The sequence below is a fragment of the Sebastes umbrosus genome, chromosome 7 (genome assembly GCF_015220745.1).
Source record: "Sebastes umbrosus isolate fSebUmb1 chromosome 7, fSebUmb1.pri, whole genome shotgun sequence".
NCBI classification, from domain to species: domain Eukaryota; kingdom Metazoa; phylum Chordata; class Actinopteri; order Perciformes; family Sebastidae; genus Sebastes; species Sebastes umbrosus.
This window is the reverse complement of record NC_051275.1, coordinates 317,899-334,377: the sequence shown is the minus strand read 5'-3', so window position 1 is coordinate 334,377 and position 16,479 is coordinate 317,899. Positions and strand designations below refer to the sequence as shown.

The 16,479-nt window shown below is 42.2% G+C and overlaps 1 protein-coding gene across 1 annotated transcript; it reads right to left on the bottom strand.

The window, feature by feature from the left end:
• Positions 1-381: 381 nt before the first annotated feature.
• Positions 382-1,889, bottom strand: LOC119491744 (gap junction delta-2 protein). Its single transcript, XM_037775948.1, has one exon. The coding sequence runs from the start codon at positions 1,767-1,769 to the stop codon at positions 666-668; it is 1,104 nt and encodes a 367-aa protein (XP_037631876.1). The 5' UTR covers positions 1,770-1,889; the 3' UTR covers positions 382-665.
• Between the last annotated feature and the right edge of the window lie 14,590 nt (positions 1,890-16,479).

The window sequence follows — 16,479 nt, the reverse complement described above, 5'->3', positions numbered from 1 at the left end:
CTGGAAGAACTTTGTAGTGTTGAACTTGGTTGTACACATGAAAAGTGACAGAAATAGTTGTGTAAAGAATAAAAAAAGGAGCTGAGAGAAAAGTTCAAACAGTCTACTTTCCTACCGCCGCACATCTGGAAACTGCTGCATGAAGTAGGTATGAATGTTGGATTGTAGTTTGGTAATGTTACTGAAATTGTCAGATAAAAATGCAATGACAAAATGAAAATGAATAAATTCTTCATTACAACAGAGCTCTGGAGTTTCCTCTTCCTGTAGTTTGATTGGCATTCCATGCAAGTATTGCATTGTTTCCTGTTAGTACAAAACATTACATTAATTTAGGTATACTAACTGTATACTATGAAAATAAGTGTAGTACTTAATGAATACAATTACAATGTATCATGGAGCTGGGACACTAAGGAAACAGCTTAATCATGTTGTCTCCTACTACAGTACCCCTCACTGCCATGCTTTCAGAATTACTTTCACTTTTTTACTTTATTACTTTTTTTAGAACTGTCTTCAGATACATTTGACAGTGAATGAAATTGCCTTAGTATAGCTCAAAGTATCTACATAACATGTTCATAGGGTACATTTCAGGCCTTAGAGGTCCCTTTCTCAGCCTGTTTTCAAAAATTGAATGACATTACAGAAGAATACCACTCTCATAGCCAAGACTTCTTAGTCCGTCCCAGCCTGGCCATGTTGGCCAACTTGACCTTCACTTTGTCTCTGCTCTCTGGACTTCTCTTGGAGGTGCATTCCACACTTGAGTCTGTCTCAAAGGATATAGCCGGGGCATGTGTGAGCAGACCCCCGGTCTTCTCTGCAGCCATGGCTCCTGGAGTCTGCAGAACAAGCTGGCCCCTCAGAGAATGCCTGAGCTGCAGCAGGAGGGGGTTGTGGTTTGAGTATAGTCTGACGGTGTCCCTCTCCTGACTGCAGCAGGTGGAGCAGGCTGAGCAGAGGATGCGGAAAATGTAGACCCAGCCCAGGTAGTGCAGCTCTGCGATGTTGAGCATGAAGCAGCCCAGGCTGATGCTGAACATGAAGTTCAAGAAGATGGTTTTCTCAGTGGCACGTGACACAAAGCAGTCCGTACGAGTAGGGCAAGGGTAGGTCTCACAGCGGTACAGGTGAGGCACCTCGAACCCGAACAAGAAATACTGGCCCACCAGGAAAGTAATCTCCATGACAGATCGTAGTAACACATGCAGAATGTAGATGAGCAGAACCTGGTTGGACTGCTGGGTGGGGTCCTCCCCTACTTCACCACAATCCTCCTCCAGAGAGCTTTGTTCTACTCCTTCCCTCTTCGCATCACATTTCTCCCTGTAATGAGGACAGTAGGTGGGCATACTGACCCTCAGGGCCTCCATGCCATCATTTCTCACGTGTCCAGATCTCTGTCGGAGGGGCCTCTGGGCTACCACCTGTGCGCTTTGGCCATCCAGCTTCTCATCCTTGGCAATCTTATGAAGAACAAAAACTATATAGAAGATGGATGGGGTGGAGACCAGCACAATTTGGAAAACCCAGAACCGTAGATGTGAAACAGGAGCAAAGGTGTCGTAACAGACATTGTTGCATCCAGGCTGCTGGGTGTTACAGGTGAACTTGGACTGCTCGTCGCTGTAGACAGCGTCACCCACCAAGGCCACCAGCAGGATACGGAAAATGAGCAGCATGGTGAGCCAGATCTTGCCTATCACTGTAGAGTGGTTCTGGACCTCAGACAGAAAGCGACCAAGTATGGACCAGTCACCCATGGCTTAACCTTAGAGAAAAAAGTAAAAGATTATGTCAACAATGTTATTAATAAAAGGACATGTCATTGTACATCAGTGGTCATCAAACTTGTTCTATCTTGTCCCTCTCCGGAAGCCACCCACCCCACTGTAAACCACTTTAACTGTTATCAAACCATCAACATCATTGGGGGGATGTTTAAAACAAAACAAGCTGAATGTGATTTTTTTTTAAATAACGTTATCTGGAACATGAACCGATTTTTCCCTTCACCTTTACATAAGTTAATGTGCTTCAGTGAGCAGTTACGAGTGCGCCTGCCACCCAGTGGCATCAGCATACAGTATTTAGAATGGGTGGTAGCAGAGCACAACTACAGCTAGCGACTAACTCCGATCCTGCTAACAATCATTACCACTATCTACCTACTCTAATCTCATCACATAGCCTATACACATATTAGGGGATTGATGCTTAAATTACAGGAAGGGTTAGCAAACATCACATAAACAAAATGCTGTAACTAGATACACACAAGTATTCAGAAGATATGTGAGGTGCTGAGGAGGATTGATATTTTAATTTGACACCTGAGCCAGCTCCATGAAAACTGATGGAGACTGTGAGATGTGGCTAAAAGCTCTGGAAAAAGCAAGTATACGGACCCTGACTTCAGATTACTTTGTCAGACAAGTTGACCACAGCTCACCATTTTACCCCCACCCTCCCAAAAACATTTTATGCACCACATGGGTGTTTCTCATAAAACTGTTATAGAAACATATTCTGGTAAACATCATATACTGGTTTCAGAAACCTGGATATGATGTTTAGCTGGCGTACTCTGACACAAACAAAGATATCGTGGATTGTAAGCATCACATGTGCACCGGTGCGTACTCAAGCCAAGTTATGTAGTAGTCAGTCAGTAAAATCCAAATTGTGATGATAACTGATGTAATGATGATGTGCACAGTGAGATGACAGTTAAGGACTGACGCTGGTAATGTGATAAACTGTATTATTGCTTTTATCTTCCATCACTGATCAGATGGGAGCAAAATGGAGCAGAGAGATGAAGACAGTTTAGGATGTCACAAACCAAACCGCTGAGCTTTGTATTTTCTTTTGCCAAACTGCTCAGTTATGGATTTTGTTGTAATTCATTTCAAAACAATTTTCAGTTATTCATTTATTTATGTATTTTTTTCATTTTCCACGGCCTAGTTAACAAGTTTTCAATTCAAATGTAATTGATCTAAAATATGTTGTATCTGCCTTTGGAGAACTTCTGTTTAACTTTAAATCATAAAAAGTGAACTTCAGGTTCTCCAGATCCCAGAGATGAGTGAGGACGTCCTCTGTGTCCACAATGTTAGCTAAAGCACTGATACTAGTGTTCATGTCTAAATGTCTCTGACTTTGTTACTCATTTCCAATCTTACTCCTTCTCAGACACAGTTAGAAAAATGACTTTGTATTAGACCTTGAGGAGAAAGTACATACACATGAAGGGTAACTGAGAGCTATTTGAACTCACCTTGATGTAAACTTGAGCTTTCCAGAGTAAATCCATACAGGTACGAAGAGGTAGCAGTGTGCATGGCTATTTTTAATCTTTAAGTGTTGATGAAGTGAATCCTGTTGAGTGTAGTAAGGGAGAATAGGCTGACCACACATTATGAGCCAGTCTATCTGAAACTGGCCTTGTGTTATGTGGCTACAAAGCCTGGCAATATACAGTGCAACAAAGATTCAAAACAAAATGGGGGGTGGGAGGGGATTTTTTTTTTTTGAACAGCCAGGAACAGTCAAACAAAAAGCGAATGGAACAAACTAGAAAGGGGACACAATGCAGTCTTTTGCAAAGGGTTCTGTTTTTAGTCAGCTCGAAAAGTACAATTTAGAGGGGAAACAATCATTCTACAGTTCCTCTGTGTTCATATCAGAGCACAGGGCAGCTGTTTTATCTCTCCATCCAATCAACATACAGCGGCTCAGTTGATGAAAAATGCTTTCAGTTTCATACATGAGTATCCCACTTCAAGTACTGTAGATGATATATACAGTATATATACATATATATATATATATATATATATATATGTATATATACATCCAGGAATCCAGTCCACTTCCAGAAACAATAATCACAGTTAATATTCCCAGGTCAGTGGCTGTTCATTTATGGAAGGGATAATGTACAGTGAGCCGGTCATTGTTGTGACTTTAGTTTTTGTTTTATGCATAATCTACTCCCATGTGTGTGCATTTGTCTGTCTGTCCATGGCTAATCTCGCTTACTGCTGGATCCATCAGCTGAGTATTTATTGTGCTCATTTATGACTGTATTCTCAAGGACCTCCCATGGTTGCAGTGATATACCATCATTGACTGCTGATTCCTCACACGTCTTAACTGGCCGGTTAACTATTAATAGTAAATCTATTAATACAGCACAGTAAAAGTCCAAGTGAAGAGTGCCAGAGAGGTATTATCAGCACAATATACTTAAATGTAGTTAACGTCGGTTCAAGGTGGAGCTTTCAGTTCTGATATGATAGTTTAATGAATAATAATGAATCATACTTTAATGGTATTTTGTGAGTCAAATCTGAATCTGCAACATAACCAGTAACATTTCTCTGTCAGGTGAATATAGTACCACAATGTTCACATTATACTGTATGTATAAATGTTGTCATATGGATTGTCTATGTTGTATTTTCATTATGTTGTTATGAAATTGTGTCATGTAAACATAGTTGTGCAAACATAGGTTTAGTATGTTATTGATTTGCTCTATTCCATTTTGTTTACACATATTTAGTGTTTACAGTAATGTTAAGATGTTCTGTTATCAGATATTGTCAGCTACTGCTGGTATTTTTTCTTTATTCTCTCACACACACCAACGTCGCTTATACTGGTGGCAGCGGTGGGATGACTGACGGCGGAATATTGTCTGTTGGGATTCTGCTCAACTTTGTGAGTCTCTGAAACTATAGGCTAACGACAGCCACGCTACCCGCTAGCTTAGTTTCGCTTGAAACACATTAAGTTAGCCATTTTATGCCAGCGTGCCCACATAATGTTGCTATCAGAGATGTTGACCCAATGCAGTCAGTAAATTCTGTACATGAAAGTGACACAGAACTCAGGAAGGCAGTTCAGAACCTCACTACTACTGTTAAAGACTTAAGTAAATGACATGAATGCACTGAAACTGAAACTGGATGAGCTGGGTAGTGTGCAGCACCAGGACCGGCACATGAATCGTCCTCACAGATCCCCCTCACCTTATGGGAGGAGCCCAAATAAACCCACAAATGCATGGAGCTCAGGCTATGGACATTCCCCATCCAGATATCCGCGTTCCTACCAATCTCCAGAATGCTATTCTCCTCATGTGACCCGCCATCATTAGGACTATACGCGCAGGGAACCTGACAGGTACCAACAGCCTCACAGAGATAATCACTACTCAGACCATTCCGGTAGCCCTTATGAGGAAAGGAGCAGGAGACAAGCCTCTCCCATTAGACCCTACAATGACTCTCGTCGCCGAAGCCCAAGTCCCTATCCCAGACATGTTTCATTCCAAGAGTATGGGGACAACGGCCAGCGGAACCCCACCAAAAATGACTACAACGATCAGGGCAGATTTCAAAAGGGAACCGGACATTAGCTGATGATGGCGCTCATCAGCTACTTCTTTGGAAGCCCCAGATGCCTGCAACATGAAGTACAATTCATCCGAAATGTTGGTCAAGGCTTCATGTTTGACCCTCTCACTCCTCACAGTGTTATTCTAGACATGGGAAGAGGGCTGTGTTATCTAGGTGAGGAGGTCCTGCCCCTACTTAGGAAAAGTGAAATGGCACCTAATAGTTGCACGGCACAGGTAATGGAGAAAACCACTGTACCCCCACGCTGTGAAATGACTTGTAAAATTGCCTTGATTCCCCCTGTAATCAATGCAGGCACCCCAGGCAGCTACAGTGGCTGTCTTGAACCACGGCAACCGGAGATGGATGGTATTGCAGTTGCCCGCACGCATCATCAACCCTACACACACTCCTATGGTGCTTCACTCAGGTATGCAGATAGGACAGTTTACTCCAGTATCTGACACTGAGATAATCCAGGATTCAGCCCCTGTGTGTAAAGTGTCCACGTGCCCAGCACAGCCACCCAATTGGTCAACTAATTCAACACCACCAACCAAACTGCCTTTTGATGTCAAGTGTGGAAACCTGACAAATGCAGATCTGACATACACAATTTGCTCTCTTTGTACCAGGATGTCTTCAGTTAAACCAGCACAGACTTTGGTAATACAGACATTGTCAAACACAATATCCACACAAACAATGCACCCCCAGTTCGGAGGCGTGCATATCGCACTTCCCCAAAAATGCAAACAGTGATTCAATCACATGTGGAGGAGATGTTGGGAAAAGGAATAGTGGAAGTTAGTCACAGCCCCTGAGCAGCACCTGTGGTTATGGACAGGACAAAAGATGGCACATGGCGTTTTTGTGTAGACTACAGAGGCTTAAACGAAATCACTGTTAAAGACGCACACCCTTTACCCAGAACGGACGACACCTTGGATGCACTTAGAGGCTCTGCAGTGTTTAGCACAATGGATCTGTCATCAGGGTATTGGCAAGTGCAGCTCGAGGAGCAGGACAAAGCAAAGACAGCTTTCACCACAGGCAGAGGACTTTATCAGTTCTGTGTGATACCCATGGGCTTGGCAAATGCACCCCCCACTTTTCAATATCTAATGCAGCTGGTGTTACAAGGTCTCTCATGGAAAACATGCCTGGTATACCTTGATGACATTATTGTCTATAGTCCCAGATTTTCTGTCCATCTTCAACATCTGAGAGAGGTGTTGGATCGCCTCAGAGCCGCAACCTGAAACTCAAACCCTCAAAATGCAGCTTTGCAGAACAGGAAGTGGCTTTTCTGGGACATGTGGTGTCATCGGCAGAGCTGAAACCTGACCCAAACGGGTGCTCCAAGAGAATAAATCTGTATTAAAGAGTCTATGCACTGCTTTTCACTCTGTTGCACATAACATTGAGGCAGCAGGTACTCAACAAAAGCACTACTATGACCGTCGGATGAAACACAACGCCTATGAGCCAGGTGAATTTGTATGGGTCGACCTTCCTGCCCTTGCTAGACAAAAGCTGTCACCTAGGTGGATTGGCCCCTCCAAAGTGTTACGACAGTTACACTCTGGCACAAGTGACATTGGAGTAGACTATGAGCTTTTGGACCAGCAGGACCCCACAGCTGAGCCTAAGGTCATTCACTACAATCGCCTAAAACCTTATCGCTCCGCCTAGTCAGCTGGAAGAAGTCCACCCTCTCCTTCAGGACTGGCTGCACCGGCAAACAACCCAGATCCTAGGCCGCTTACTGCCCTGTCAGGCTCCAGACCTTATGTTCGCTGGAGCCCATCCACACAAAGGTGCTCTCAGACCCCGACCACGGCTCAGACATATAGTTGTCCTCAAGCTCAGGAGGCTGCCACTACCACGACACAGGTGGAACACGATACTGCAACAGGGTCTGCCACTGAACTGTCTCCTGTAGTCCAGCCTTTTGCAGGAGTAAGGACCAAGTCAGGATGTTGCGTTACAGGACTGTTGAATGAACTGTTTGTTTCTGCCATTGGACTAATATATCTGACCATGTTGACAGGGACTGAGAGTCAAAAAAACAACCCAAAACAAAACAAAAAAACATAATGACGTGTATGCTGTTTTACTATTACATGTTGTGTTGCTCCTGTTGTACTACTGTCACCTGTTTATATTGGTGTTAAGTGTGACTTGTGAAAGTTAACTTAAGCGCATGTTCAGCTGTTTTGAAGCAAGGACGCTTCTTTTGTCAGGGGGGGGGAGATATGTAAGACTGAAATTGTGTCATGTAAACATAGTTGTGCAAACATAGATTTAGTATGTTATTGCTCTATTCCATTTTGTTTACACATATTTAGTGTTTACAGTAATGTTAGGATGTTCTGTTATCAGATATTGTCAGCTACTGCTGGTATCAGATATTTCAACTAGTCAGCGCTGCTCAGGCAGCTGGGAGTTTTATGTGTTGAGAGAGGAGTAGAAGAAGAGAAAAAAGGAGGAGGGGGGAGTTGGCGGTAAGAGAGCAGAGTGGAATGGCTTGTTTTAACTGTGTTCGGGAGTTCACTAAAGTTATGAGGAAAACCTAGAACGTGTTGGACTGCTTTATTCTCTCACACACACCAACGTCGCTTACATTAATCTGTACACACAACATCTATTGCACGTCTGTCCGTCCTGGAAGAGGGATCCCTCCTCTGTTGCTCTTGAGGGGGAGGGGGTAAGTTTTTCCTTATCCGATGAGAGGGTCGTACCGTAAAGGACAGAGGCTGTCGTATCCTGGACAGATTGTAAAGAAATTTGACTTGACTTGACTCTGAAGTAGAAGTACACAGTAAGTAGTATCCAGTTGAGTTTTGTAAGTTGCTTCGGGGTGCAATGAGTTGGAATGGAAACATGATTAAATTTTTTTCATATCTAAACGTCATAATAAATCTATAGCTGTTTGGGGCCCTTTTAGTTGCCTACCTTGCCTAATGGTAAAGTCTGTCCCTGGCACAGGCCAAGCATTCAGCCCATTCTGAAAAGGCATGTGTTGGACTGAACACAAGTATACACACACACATTTGATTTATTTCATGTTTCTGCTTGATTTATGTTGCTCACTTTATGTTTGATTTGGATTTGATGTTTTCTTGTTTGTTTACTTTTGTGTATTATATATTACAGGAGTGCCTAGAGATGATGTAGAAAAAGAAACTGGATGTCTTAATGTCCATCTCAATTCTCTTATTTGTTGTTTCCTCGCTCCTCGCTCCTCGCTTGAACCGGAAGTTGTTCTGGTTCTGGTGTGATCTTGAAGACTGTCCCAAAGCTCTTATTTCTGCACGGAGCAGCGAGGAGCGAGGATACACAAGAGCAGCCTTCACTGAAGTGTTTTACCGACCAACACGCCCCCTTATTGGATATCAGTTACTGATTGGACGCTGTTACTGACCGGACTGATCTGATAACTTTACCTCTCAACATCGCTGGAGCTCATACCGGAGTGAAGACAGATCACAGATTAAACGTTTTATATCTTAGTTGTCTTCTGATTCACCATCTAGTTAAAATCTGTGTTAACTGAAGCTCTGAGCAGCAGCAGAAGGACCTGCAGTATCTCTCCTTCACACACCGCCAGTGAAGCAGCCTGTCACTGAAAGACTTATTAATCATACTGTTAAAGTCAGAAAGAAGGAGAGTCTGTCTGTCAGCAACAAACAACTTTTACATAATTTACTCTCATTTCCATTCAGTCACATGAGGCTGATAATTCCTGAACGTCGGGTTTGATATGAGTTATATCATTTACATTTTCCCTGAAACATTCAGCCTAATGAATAATGTCCATTGTTCAAAAGACACCATAGTCATATTCTAGGTTATTAAATAATGAATTCACAATCAGAATATGAATAACTACAGACGCTAATAATGAATAAATAATATAAAGTTATTGTGCCAGTAGAGATGGTTCCTGGTCCTCTAAGCAGGACTCAGTCCACAGTAGAAATACAGACTGCAGCTGTTATTCATGTGCAGGTGTTTGTTAAACAGGTAACAGGCTACAGAGAGAAACACTGCTGCTCTGCCACTGACGATAACTGAGTGTCTTTATTAGTATTATTAGTACAGTTCAAACATAAACTCCATCTAAAGTCTCTACAGCTGTTAAAGCCGACTGACAGCTGATCCAGCTGGGATCAGCTGATCCAGGTGTGATAAGCTGATCCAGCTGTGATCAGCTGCTGCTGTCATCAGAAACGGACATCGCTTCACGTGACGCTTCAGAGGAAACAACGTCTCATTTCTTTTAAAACGTATTTCCTTGTTTTCTCTCTCCTTGCATGGTTTCCTTGCGTCTCTCCATGCTTTCCTGGTGGGAGGGACTAAGACGCAAGAAAAAGATGCAAGTGAGGGAAATGTGGATGCAATTAAGAGCTTTGGGAGGCACCCCTAGAGTTTTCTTCAACTGAACTCACGAAAACAGAACTTCCTGTAATTGGCTCCAGCATTCAAACATTCAAATACTGCCATCTACTGGGTGTCTGTCGGAGTACATCAAGCCTGGCGTCTTGTTCGATTTAAATTTTGATCAGCACATTACTAAACAACATGTTTTTATCAACTAAGGAACATAGAATTCATCCTATTTCAAGTTTTAAAGACACTTAAGACATCTCATCAAGCCTGTATTACTGTAACAGCCTTTATACATGCCTAAACAGAAAAGCTGTAGACCAGCTGCCAGAACTGTACAGAACTCAGCTGCCAGGCTTTTATGCAGAGTGAACAGGTTTGAACACATCACCCTGGTTTCAGCCTCTTTATACTGGCTTCCAGTACGTTTTGGAATAGATTTAAGGTTCTTTTAACCACTTACAAGGCACTAAATGGTCTGACTCCTCCATACATATCCAATCTTTTATCCCGTATGACCCTGTTCGTACTTTGAGATGCTTGGGCAAGGCCGTTTTATCTGTTCCAGTCTCTTGGATGAAGACTAAGGGGGATAGAGCTTATGAAGTAAAAGCCCCGAGGCTCTAGAGCACCCTGCCTAAAGGAATAAGATCAGCTGAGTCAGCGGCTTCCTTTAAATCTAAACTCAAAACATACTTTTACTGCACTGCCTTCCCTCATTTCACCTGAATCTACTTTTTATTCTGTTTTATGGGTTTCACTATCTTAATTTGTATGTTGCTCTTTTAGTACTTTTATTTTGTTATTGCTGTGTATTTTTTTATTTGAAACATTTTCTAACTTTGTTTTGATAAGTGCTATATAATTAAAGATATTATTATGTTTTAAGCTCGAGGGTTTTCTTAGTCTCACCTGCACAACTTGCTTCTTTTCTTTTGTTGTGTTTCTACAGCTTTGTTTTATTGAGTGAACAGATTCATCTCTCTTTTCTAGTTGATTTTGTTTAACTTCTTATATTTAGTACAACCGCAACATGTGATTTTTCTTTTTTTTTACCACATAATTCTGGGATTGCTTGTTTCGTATTACCTTGGACGGCAGCTGGATTCCCGCGGTGTCATAAGATCACAGCGTCCTGTGAGGAGCTGGCTCCGGGCGTGGCTTAGGTGTGTGTGAGGCCATGGATGTATAAAGAGAACTGGACACAGCATTGGCGGCGGGTGCCGGTTCATTCCTATGAGAGTCCATTGGGGCCATATAGAGGAAGCGCAGTAGCGTTTCCTTTAACTCTGCCTCCCAGCCCTCGCTCCAGCCTCAGTCTGGGTCTCATTCACATGAGGGCTATTCAAGTGTTCATGCTGGGAAGTGGATTTACTCAAAAAAATTATCCGCTGATTTACGGAAGTCTCTTTCCGAATCTAGTCTATGGATACAAGTCTTTTTGGGCCCAATGGCATCACCTGATGGACACGGAAGTTATAGCACCGCCGTTTGGCTGTCTCGGGCGCTTGTGTGAGGCAACACATGGAGGCGACTGTTTGTTCTAAACAACAATGGCGTCTCCTAAAGAGGTTAGCGTAGATGCTCCAATAGCATAAGTTATAACAGAACTGAAGAGTATTTCTTCATTGAAAGTAAAGCAAAGAATGACACTGAAGGCTTTTCTTGATGGAAAAGATGTTTATGCTCTTCTCCCGACTGGAGACCGCAAGAGTTTGATTGACAGGTGATTTATCCAATCACCTGCCAAGTAATTTTTGAAAGTGTCTGCCCTTTTTCAAACAGTTTCCAATGAAATGATGAAGCGTTAAGTCACAGTTATCTGTTCTTTCGATCTAGATGGGTCACTAATGCTGTCATTTGTGAGGTGAAGGACAATAAAGTATACATTAGCTACCTAACATTGATGACTGCGGTAAAGCTAGCCGTCACTGACCTCTCCGTAATCAAACCAGCCCCCACTAAAGTTGGAGACAGGCACCGGCAGAGCAGACGTAGTAACGTCACTTGCAAAGAAAGGTCCACTATCCCCTCCTCTCTGGGTTTTGTTCTGAGACGGGATTCTGTAGAAACACAGCCCAGGCTTGTCTTCTCTTTGGTTTGTGTATCCAACTGAACAGCAAACTAACTTACATTTTGGCTAATAGTGTGTTTAAAAGTTGAGCTGTCGTTCGTGGACAGTGGAGGGCTGCTTTGTTTTGCCCTCCAGGTGGGCGTTCCCATAGGGCCGTGACGTCACATGAAAACTATGCATACATGGCCTGGGCCTCCTTAAGACCTGCCTATAGTAGTCTAAGGCCCGGGCCACAAAGGGAACGTCAGCAGCGTGTGGTGGCTTCGGAACCTGTTATATTTTATTTTGGTGTCCATGTTAACAGGTTAAAACAGCCACACAGCCTTCGTGAGCAGCGCAGCTCACAGCAACAACAGACAGTGAAAGTGATCATTTGACTTTATATTGACATCATATCAGCAAGATTACTACAGTTTTGATGTGTGTATTTTTAGAATATGTCACAGACAGAAAAAAGTAAAGATTTATTTTGAAATCAACACTACCTGCTTTCATTTCAAAAGAAAAGCCCCCAAGTGTTTTTTTCTGTGCACAGCATTCCTTCATTTGTTAACACAAGGCTTTTATTCTGAAATATTTACAGGACAGTGTTGTAGGAAATGCAGTGACTTGCAGAGCTCCATGAATGAATAAAGTACCAGCTTTTAACTGTGAATTATTACTATTATTTACAAATGAGCACACGCTTCTTAACCTTTTTCTGTCTCAAATAAATATAAATGACATGTTTAATGAAATGAAATGGCCATTATGAAAGGTAAACTCTACGCAGAGAGAAAGGGCTGGCAGCAGCAGCAACAGAGACGCTGCCGGTGTGGACAACCCACGCGTGGGATATGCAGCAGTTCAGCGAGGCAGCCGCCACGCGCAAGAAAATAATCAGCAGAGTAATCGATAATGCAAAATAATTGTTAATTGCAGCAGAAAACTGTGCTGCAAGGATACATATACATGGAGAAATCAGGTGGTTTATTCAGGCACTAGCAGGACTACTGGGAGAGATGTTTTCTGAAGAAATAAAAAGTTAAACTTAACTTCATATTTTTCATAAACAAACATGAAAGCTATAGCCTATTTACGAATACCTTTACCTATATATTCCTGATTCACTTACAGTTAAGTTTGCTCTTCTGTTTGAAGATGAAAAACCTATATTTCTTCTTTCTATGGGGTTTTACTCTGTATCCACTAAATGGACAGTGTGTTCCATGTATTGAAGCATTTCTTAAGACAGAATTGAGAAAATATTACTACTACTATATTTTAATATATAACAAGAGCATCCTCATCTTACACTTTTCTGTTTATATTTTTACATTTTATGGTAATATGAAACCATGTTATGTCATTCATTATATTTATCTACTAGGTTTTTATCGTGAAACATAGTAGGCCTATTTTGTCTCTTGGAAGACATTTGTAATGGAAGTGGAAATATTTGAAATGATTTTTTTTGTGAATCCAGACGTCCTAAAAAACAAACGGTCCAGTGGACCCGCTCCAGCCCCCTCCACCCCTCCAGCCCGCTCCAGCCCTGGATGTATTAAAGGCTCCAGCCCGCTCCAGCCCTCCAGCCCTGGGGGTTACAGGAAGTTGTAGCTGCCATGTTTAGCTGCTTTGTTGTAGATTCCTTGTAGGTTTCCTGCAGATTTTAAGTGTTGCAATGGAACCGAGCTGGAGTACGTTTTTATTCCAAGTAAGTAGCACAGTACAACAGTAGTCTCGGGAACTGCATACGCGGTTTTGAAATGGCGTAAACGCGGTTGCCAAATGTGTTTCTATGACTTTGTAAAATGAATCAGAGTTAGCAGAGCAACACAAAGGTGTTAGCCTGTTAGCTAGCTGCGCTGTGTGAGTCCCTGTAGCAGAATGCTAACCAGCTTTATCGGAGCCGATACCTCCGGCTGGGTGGGATCTACGGAGAGTCTCCGAGGCCGTTAAATCATCTCAAGTGTGTGTTCAACCAGAGTCTGATATTGCTGGCTGTGTATCACCTCACAATGATTCCGCGTGAAGCTAATGTCTGCTACCATAGCTGTTATGCGCGCGCGTTAGCAAAGTAGCTGTGGCTATTGCATTAGGGTTTGCTAAGCTAGTTGGCTAATGGGTTGGCTAACCCGGGTACTTCTCTCGTCTGCATCAAAGCAATCATCATCCCTAGAAAGATAGCGATGATAGGCAGACATGTATTTACTGTGATGGGTAGACAAAAAGAAGAGAGGAAGAGAGGCAGCTGCTGCCTAGAATGGTGTTAAGCAGACAGCCGTCTGTTCACCACAAGTTAGCTAACGCTAACACTAGCAGTGAGCTAGGGCTAACACTAGCATTGGGCTAACGCTAACACTAACGGTTAGCTATAACATTAGCAGTGAGCTAAGGCTAACACTAGCAGTGAGCTAAGGCTAACACTGAGCTAGGGCTAACACTGGCAGTGAGCTAGGGCTAACACTAGCAGTGAGCTAACGCTAACACTAGCAGTGGGCTAACGCTAACACTAACAGTTAGCTATAACACTAGAAGTGAGCTTACGCTAACACTAGCAGTGAGGCTACCTAGCACGCGGACAACACTAAAGACGCCAAACTTTGTTCTTTTACTACAAATGTGGAGCCACGGTTTGCAAACCATAATGCTACTAAGGTTCACCCCGAGTCCCCATGGACTCAGCTACCATGGAAGGTAAAGTTGAATGTGGCCTTTTGTTGTTTCAACCGTAGTAACGTTCCAGCATGTGTAACTTGTTTTGAATGGATGGAAAGCACTCCTTAGTCTGGCTCACATCCTGTAAGTTAACTTCAGTGTTCCATCTATGGCCTTGATCACGATGTATTCTAGGAGAAAATACAGGGATGCTATGTAGCGTAGCTTTGAAACTATACGGGGTCTACTAGAGTACTTTTATAAGTAGTAATTAGGTCAGTAAATCAGTCTTTGGTTGTCATTTGTGTTGATGCAGTTTTGGTGGAATTCCTGCTCCTGACGTATTGCTTGTATGACCTCAGTCAGTACAAACTGTTCATACTTATTGACAATAGAGTTTATCTTATTACAGTTAATGCACATCCGAGGCTTTTGGGTAATCCAGGAGTATCTTTTACCAACTCACTAGAGAAACTGATCTCCAGTTTTCATTTTTGTGGCAAGTACTGTCAAATTTCAACAAAAATGTTACTACCACAGAATATAATATGGTGATAATACCATGGCGCTAAATGTTTCAGTTCCCTGGAAGTTCTACACATCTTAATGGTAAGAATATTAAATTCAATCTAGTTAATGAGGGTTAGGTAATGAGCCTCAGCAGTGCGGGCTGCGAAGAGGGTAGCAGATCAGATCAGTAAGATTACAGCTTTGACTTATTGTGCTATGTTTCATTCCAGTGACCTGTATAAACCTAACATGTAGCTTAAGTTCACTGGTGGTGTTGCCAGCATGGCAGCAGGATGTAAAGCTGTGGGATTGGATGTTTCTTACTACAGTGCTCTCTGGACCTGGTCAGTTACTTCTTTTCTAAAGTTGTTTTGTACACAGCCTTGCAGCCTTGACAGGACCTGACACCTCTGACTATTATTATTGACATATTTAAGATTAACAGGCGGGTGTTTATTGAATACATTCGTAATCTGCTTTTACTCGGAGATGCATTTAATGGGGTAAATTACGATTGGTGAAATACCTCATTTTTGTTAGCCTAATCACATCTAGTTAAATGTCCTAAGTAAGGATGAGACTGAAGGGGGCTCTTTTATTTTGAGGGAACAGTGAAGATTTTACCATTTACAAATGCCAACATTTGAGGAGGTAGTTCTTCTAAATCTTTAGTTTGATTATATCACTGTTGTTTTCAACTTTGTTTGTTTGCATTGTTAAATGCTGATGGTTTGTTTGGCCTTTTAATTCCATGCATTATATTTACTTTTGTTGCTATTTCTGATATAATACACAAAAGTGACAGCGAGACTCAGTCAACGGAAGTTTTATTAACCTGGTTTCTACTTGTAAGTACTCACTTAACCGAGAGAGTTTCTTTTCCCACCTAGGGTTGGAAATGATCCACTGGCCTGTCTCTCTTCTCTCAAAAATAGGACTGTTAATAAAAATTAGAACCCACTGCGTTTTTCCCATACGTAAATGTTGTGATTTCAACTTCAGACTGTTAAATCTGACTGCAAGACACAGGTTTACAGCCCTTACACACTACCGCTTCAGTTGCCATGGTATTTGCCATATACGTATGTAGCAACGCTCGCCATATGTGTAGGCTGCTACTTTGCTCCACTGCTAAATAAGTGCAGCTTTTGGTGGTTAGTATTTGTGACGGAATACCTGGAGAGACAAGGAGCCTATTAGGAGGTTTGTTATTGGGGGTCCACTTGGTTCAGTTCATGTGATGAAGCATCTAATGAGGCAGCGCTGTTATTGTTCTCTCGGCCTTGTTATGGATGGGGTTTAATGGGATCCCTGGGGACGGCCCAGTTTATATCTAAACTACTGCCATATTGGTCGATATGTTTTTTAGAGTTTGTGATTATTTCTATATTTGTACCCTTTTATTTTCACAACAAAAATCTTTGGTAGCACAATTAATAGCTAACC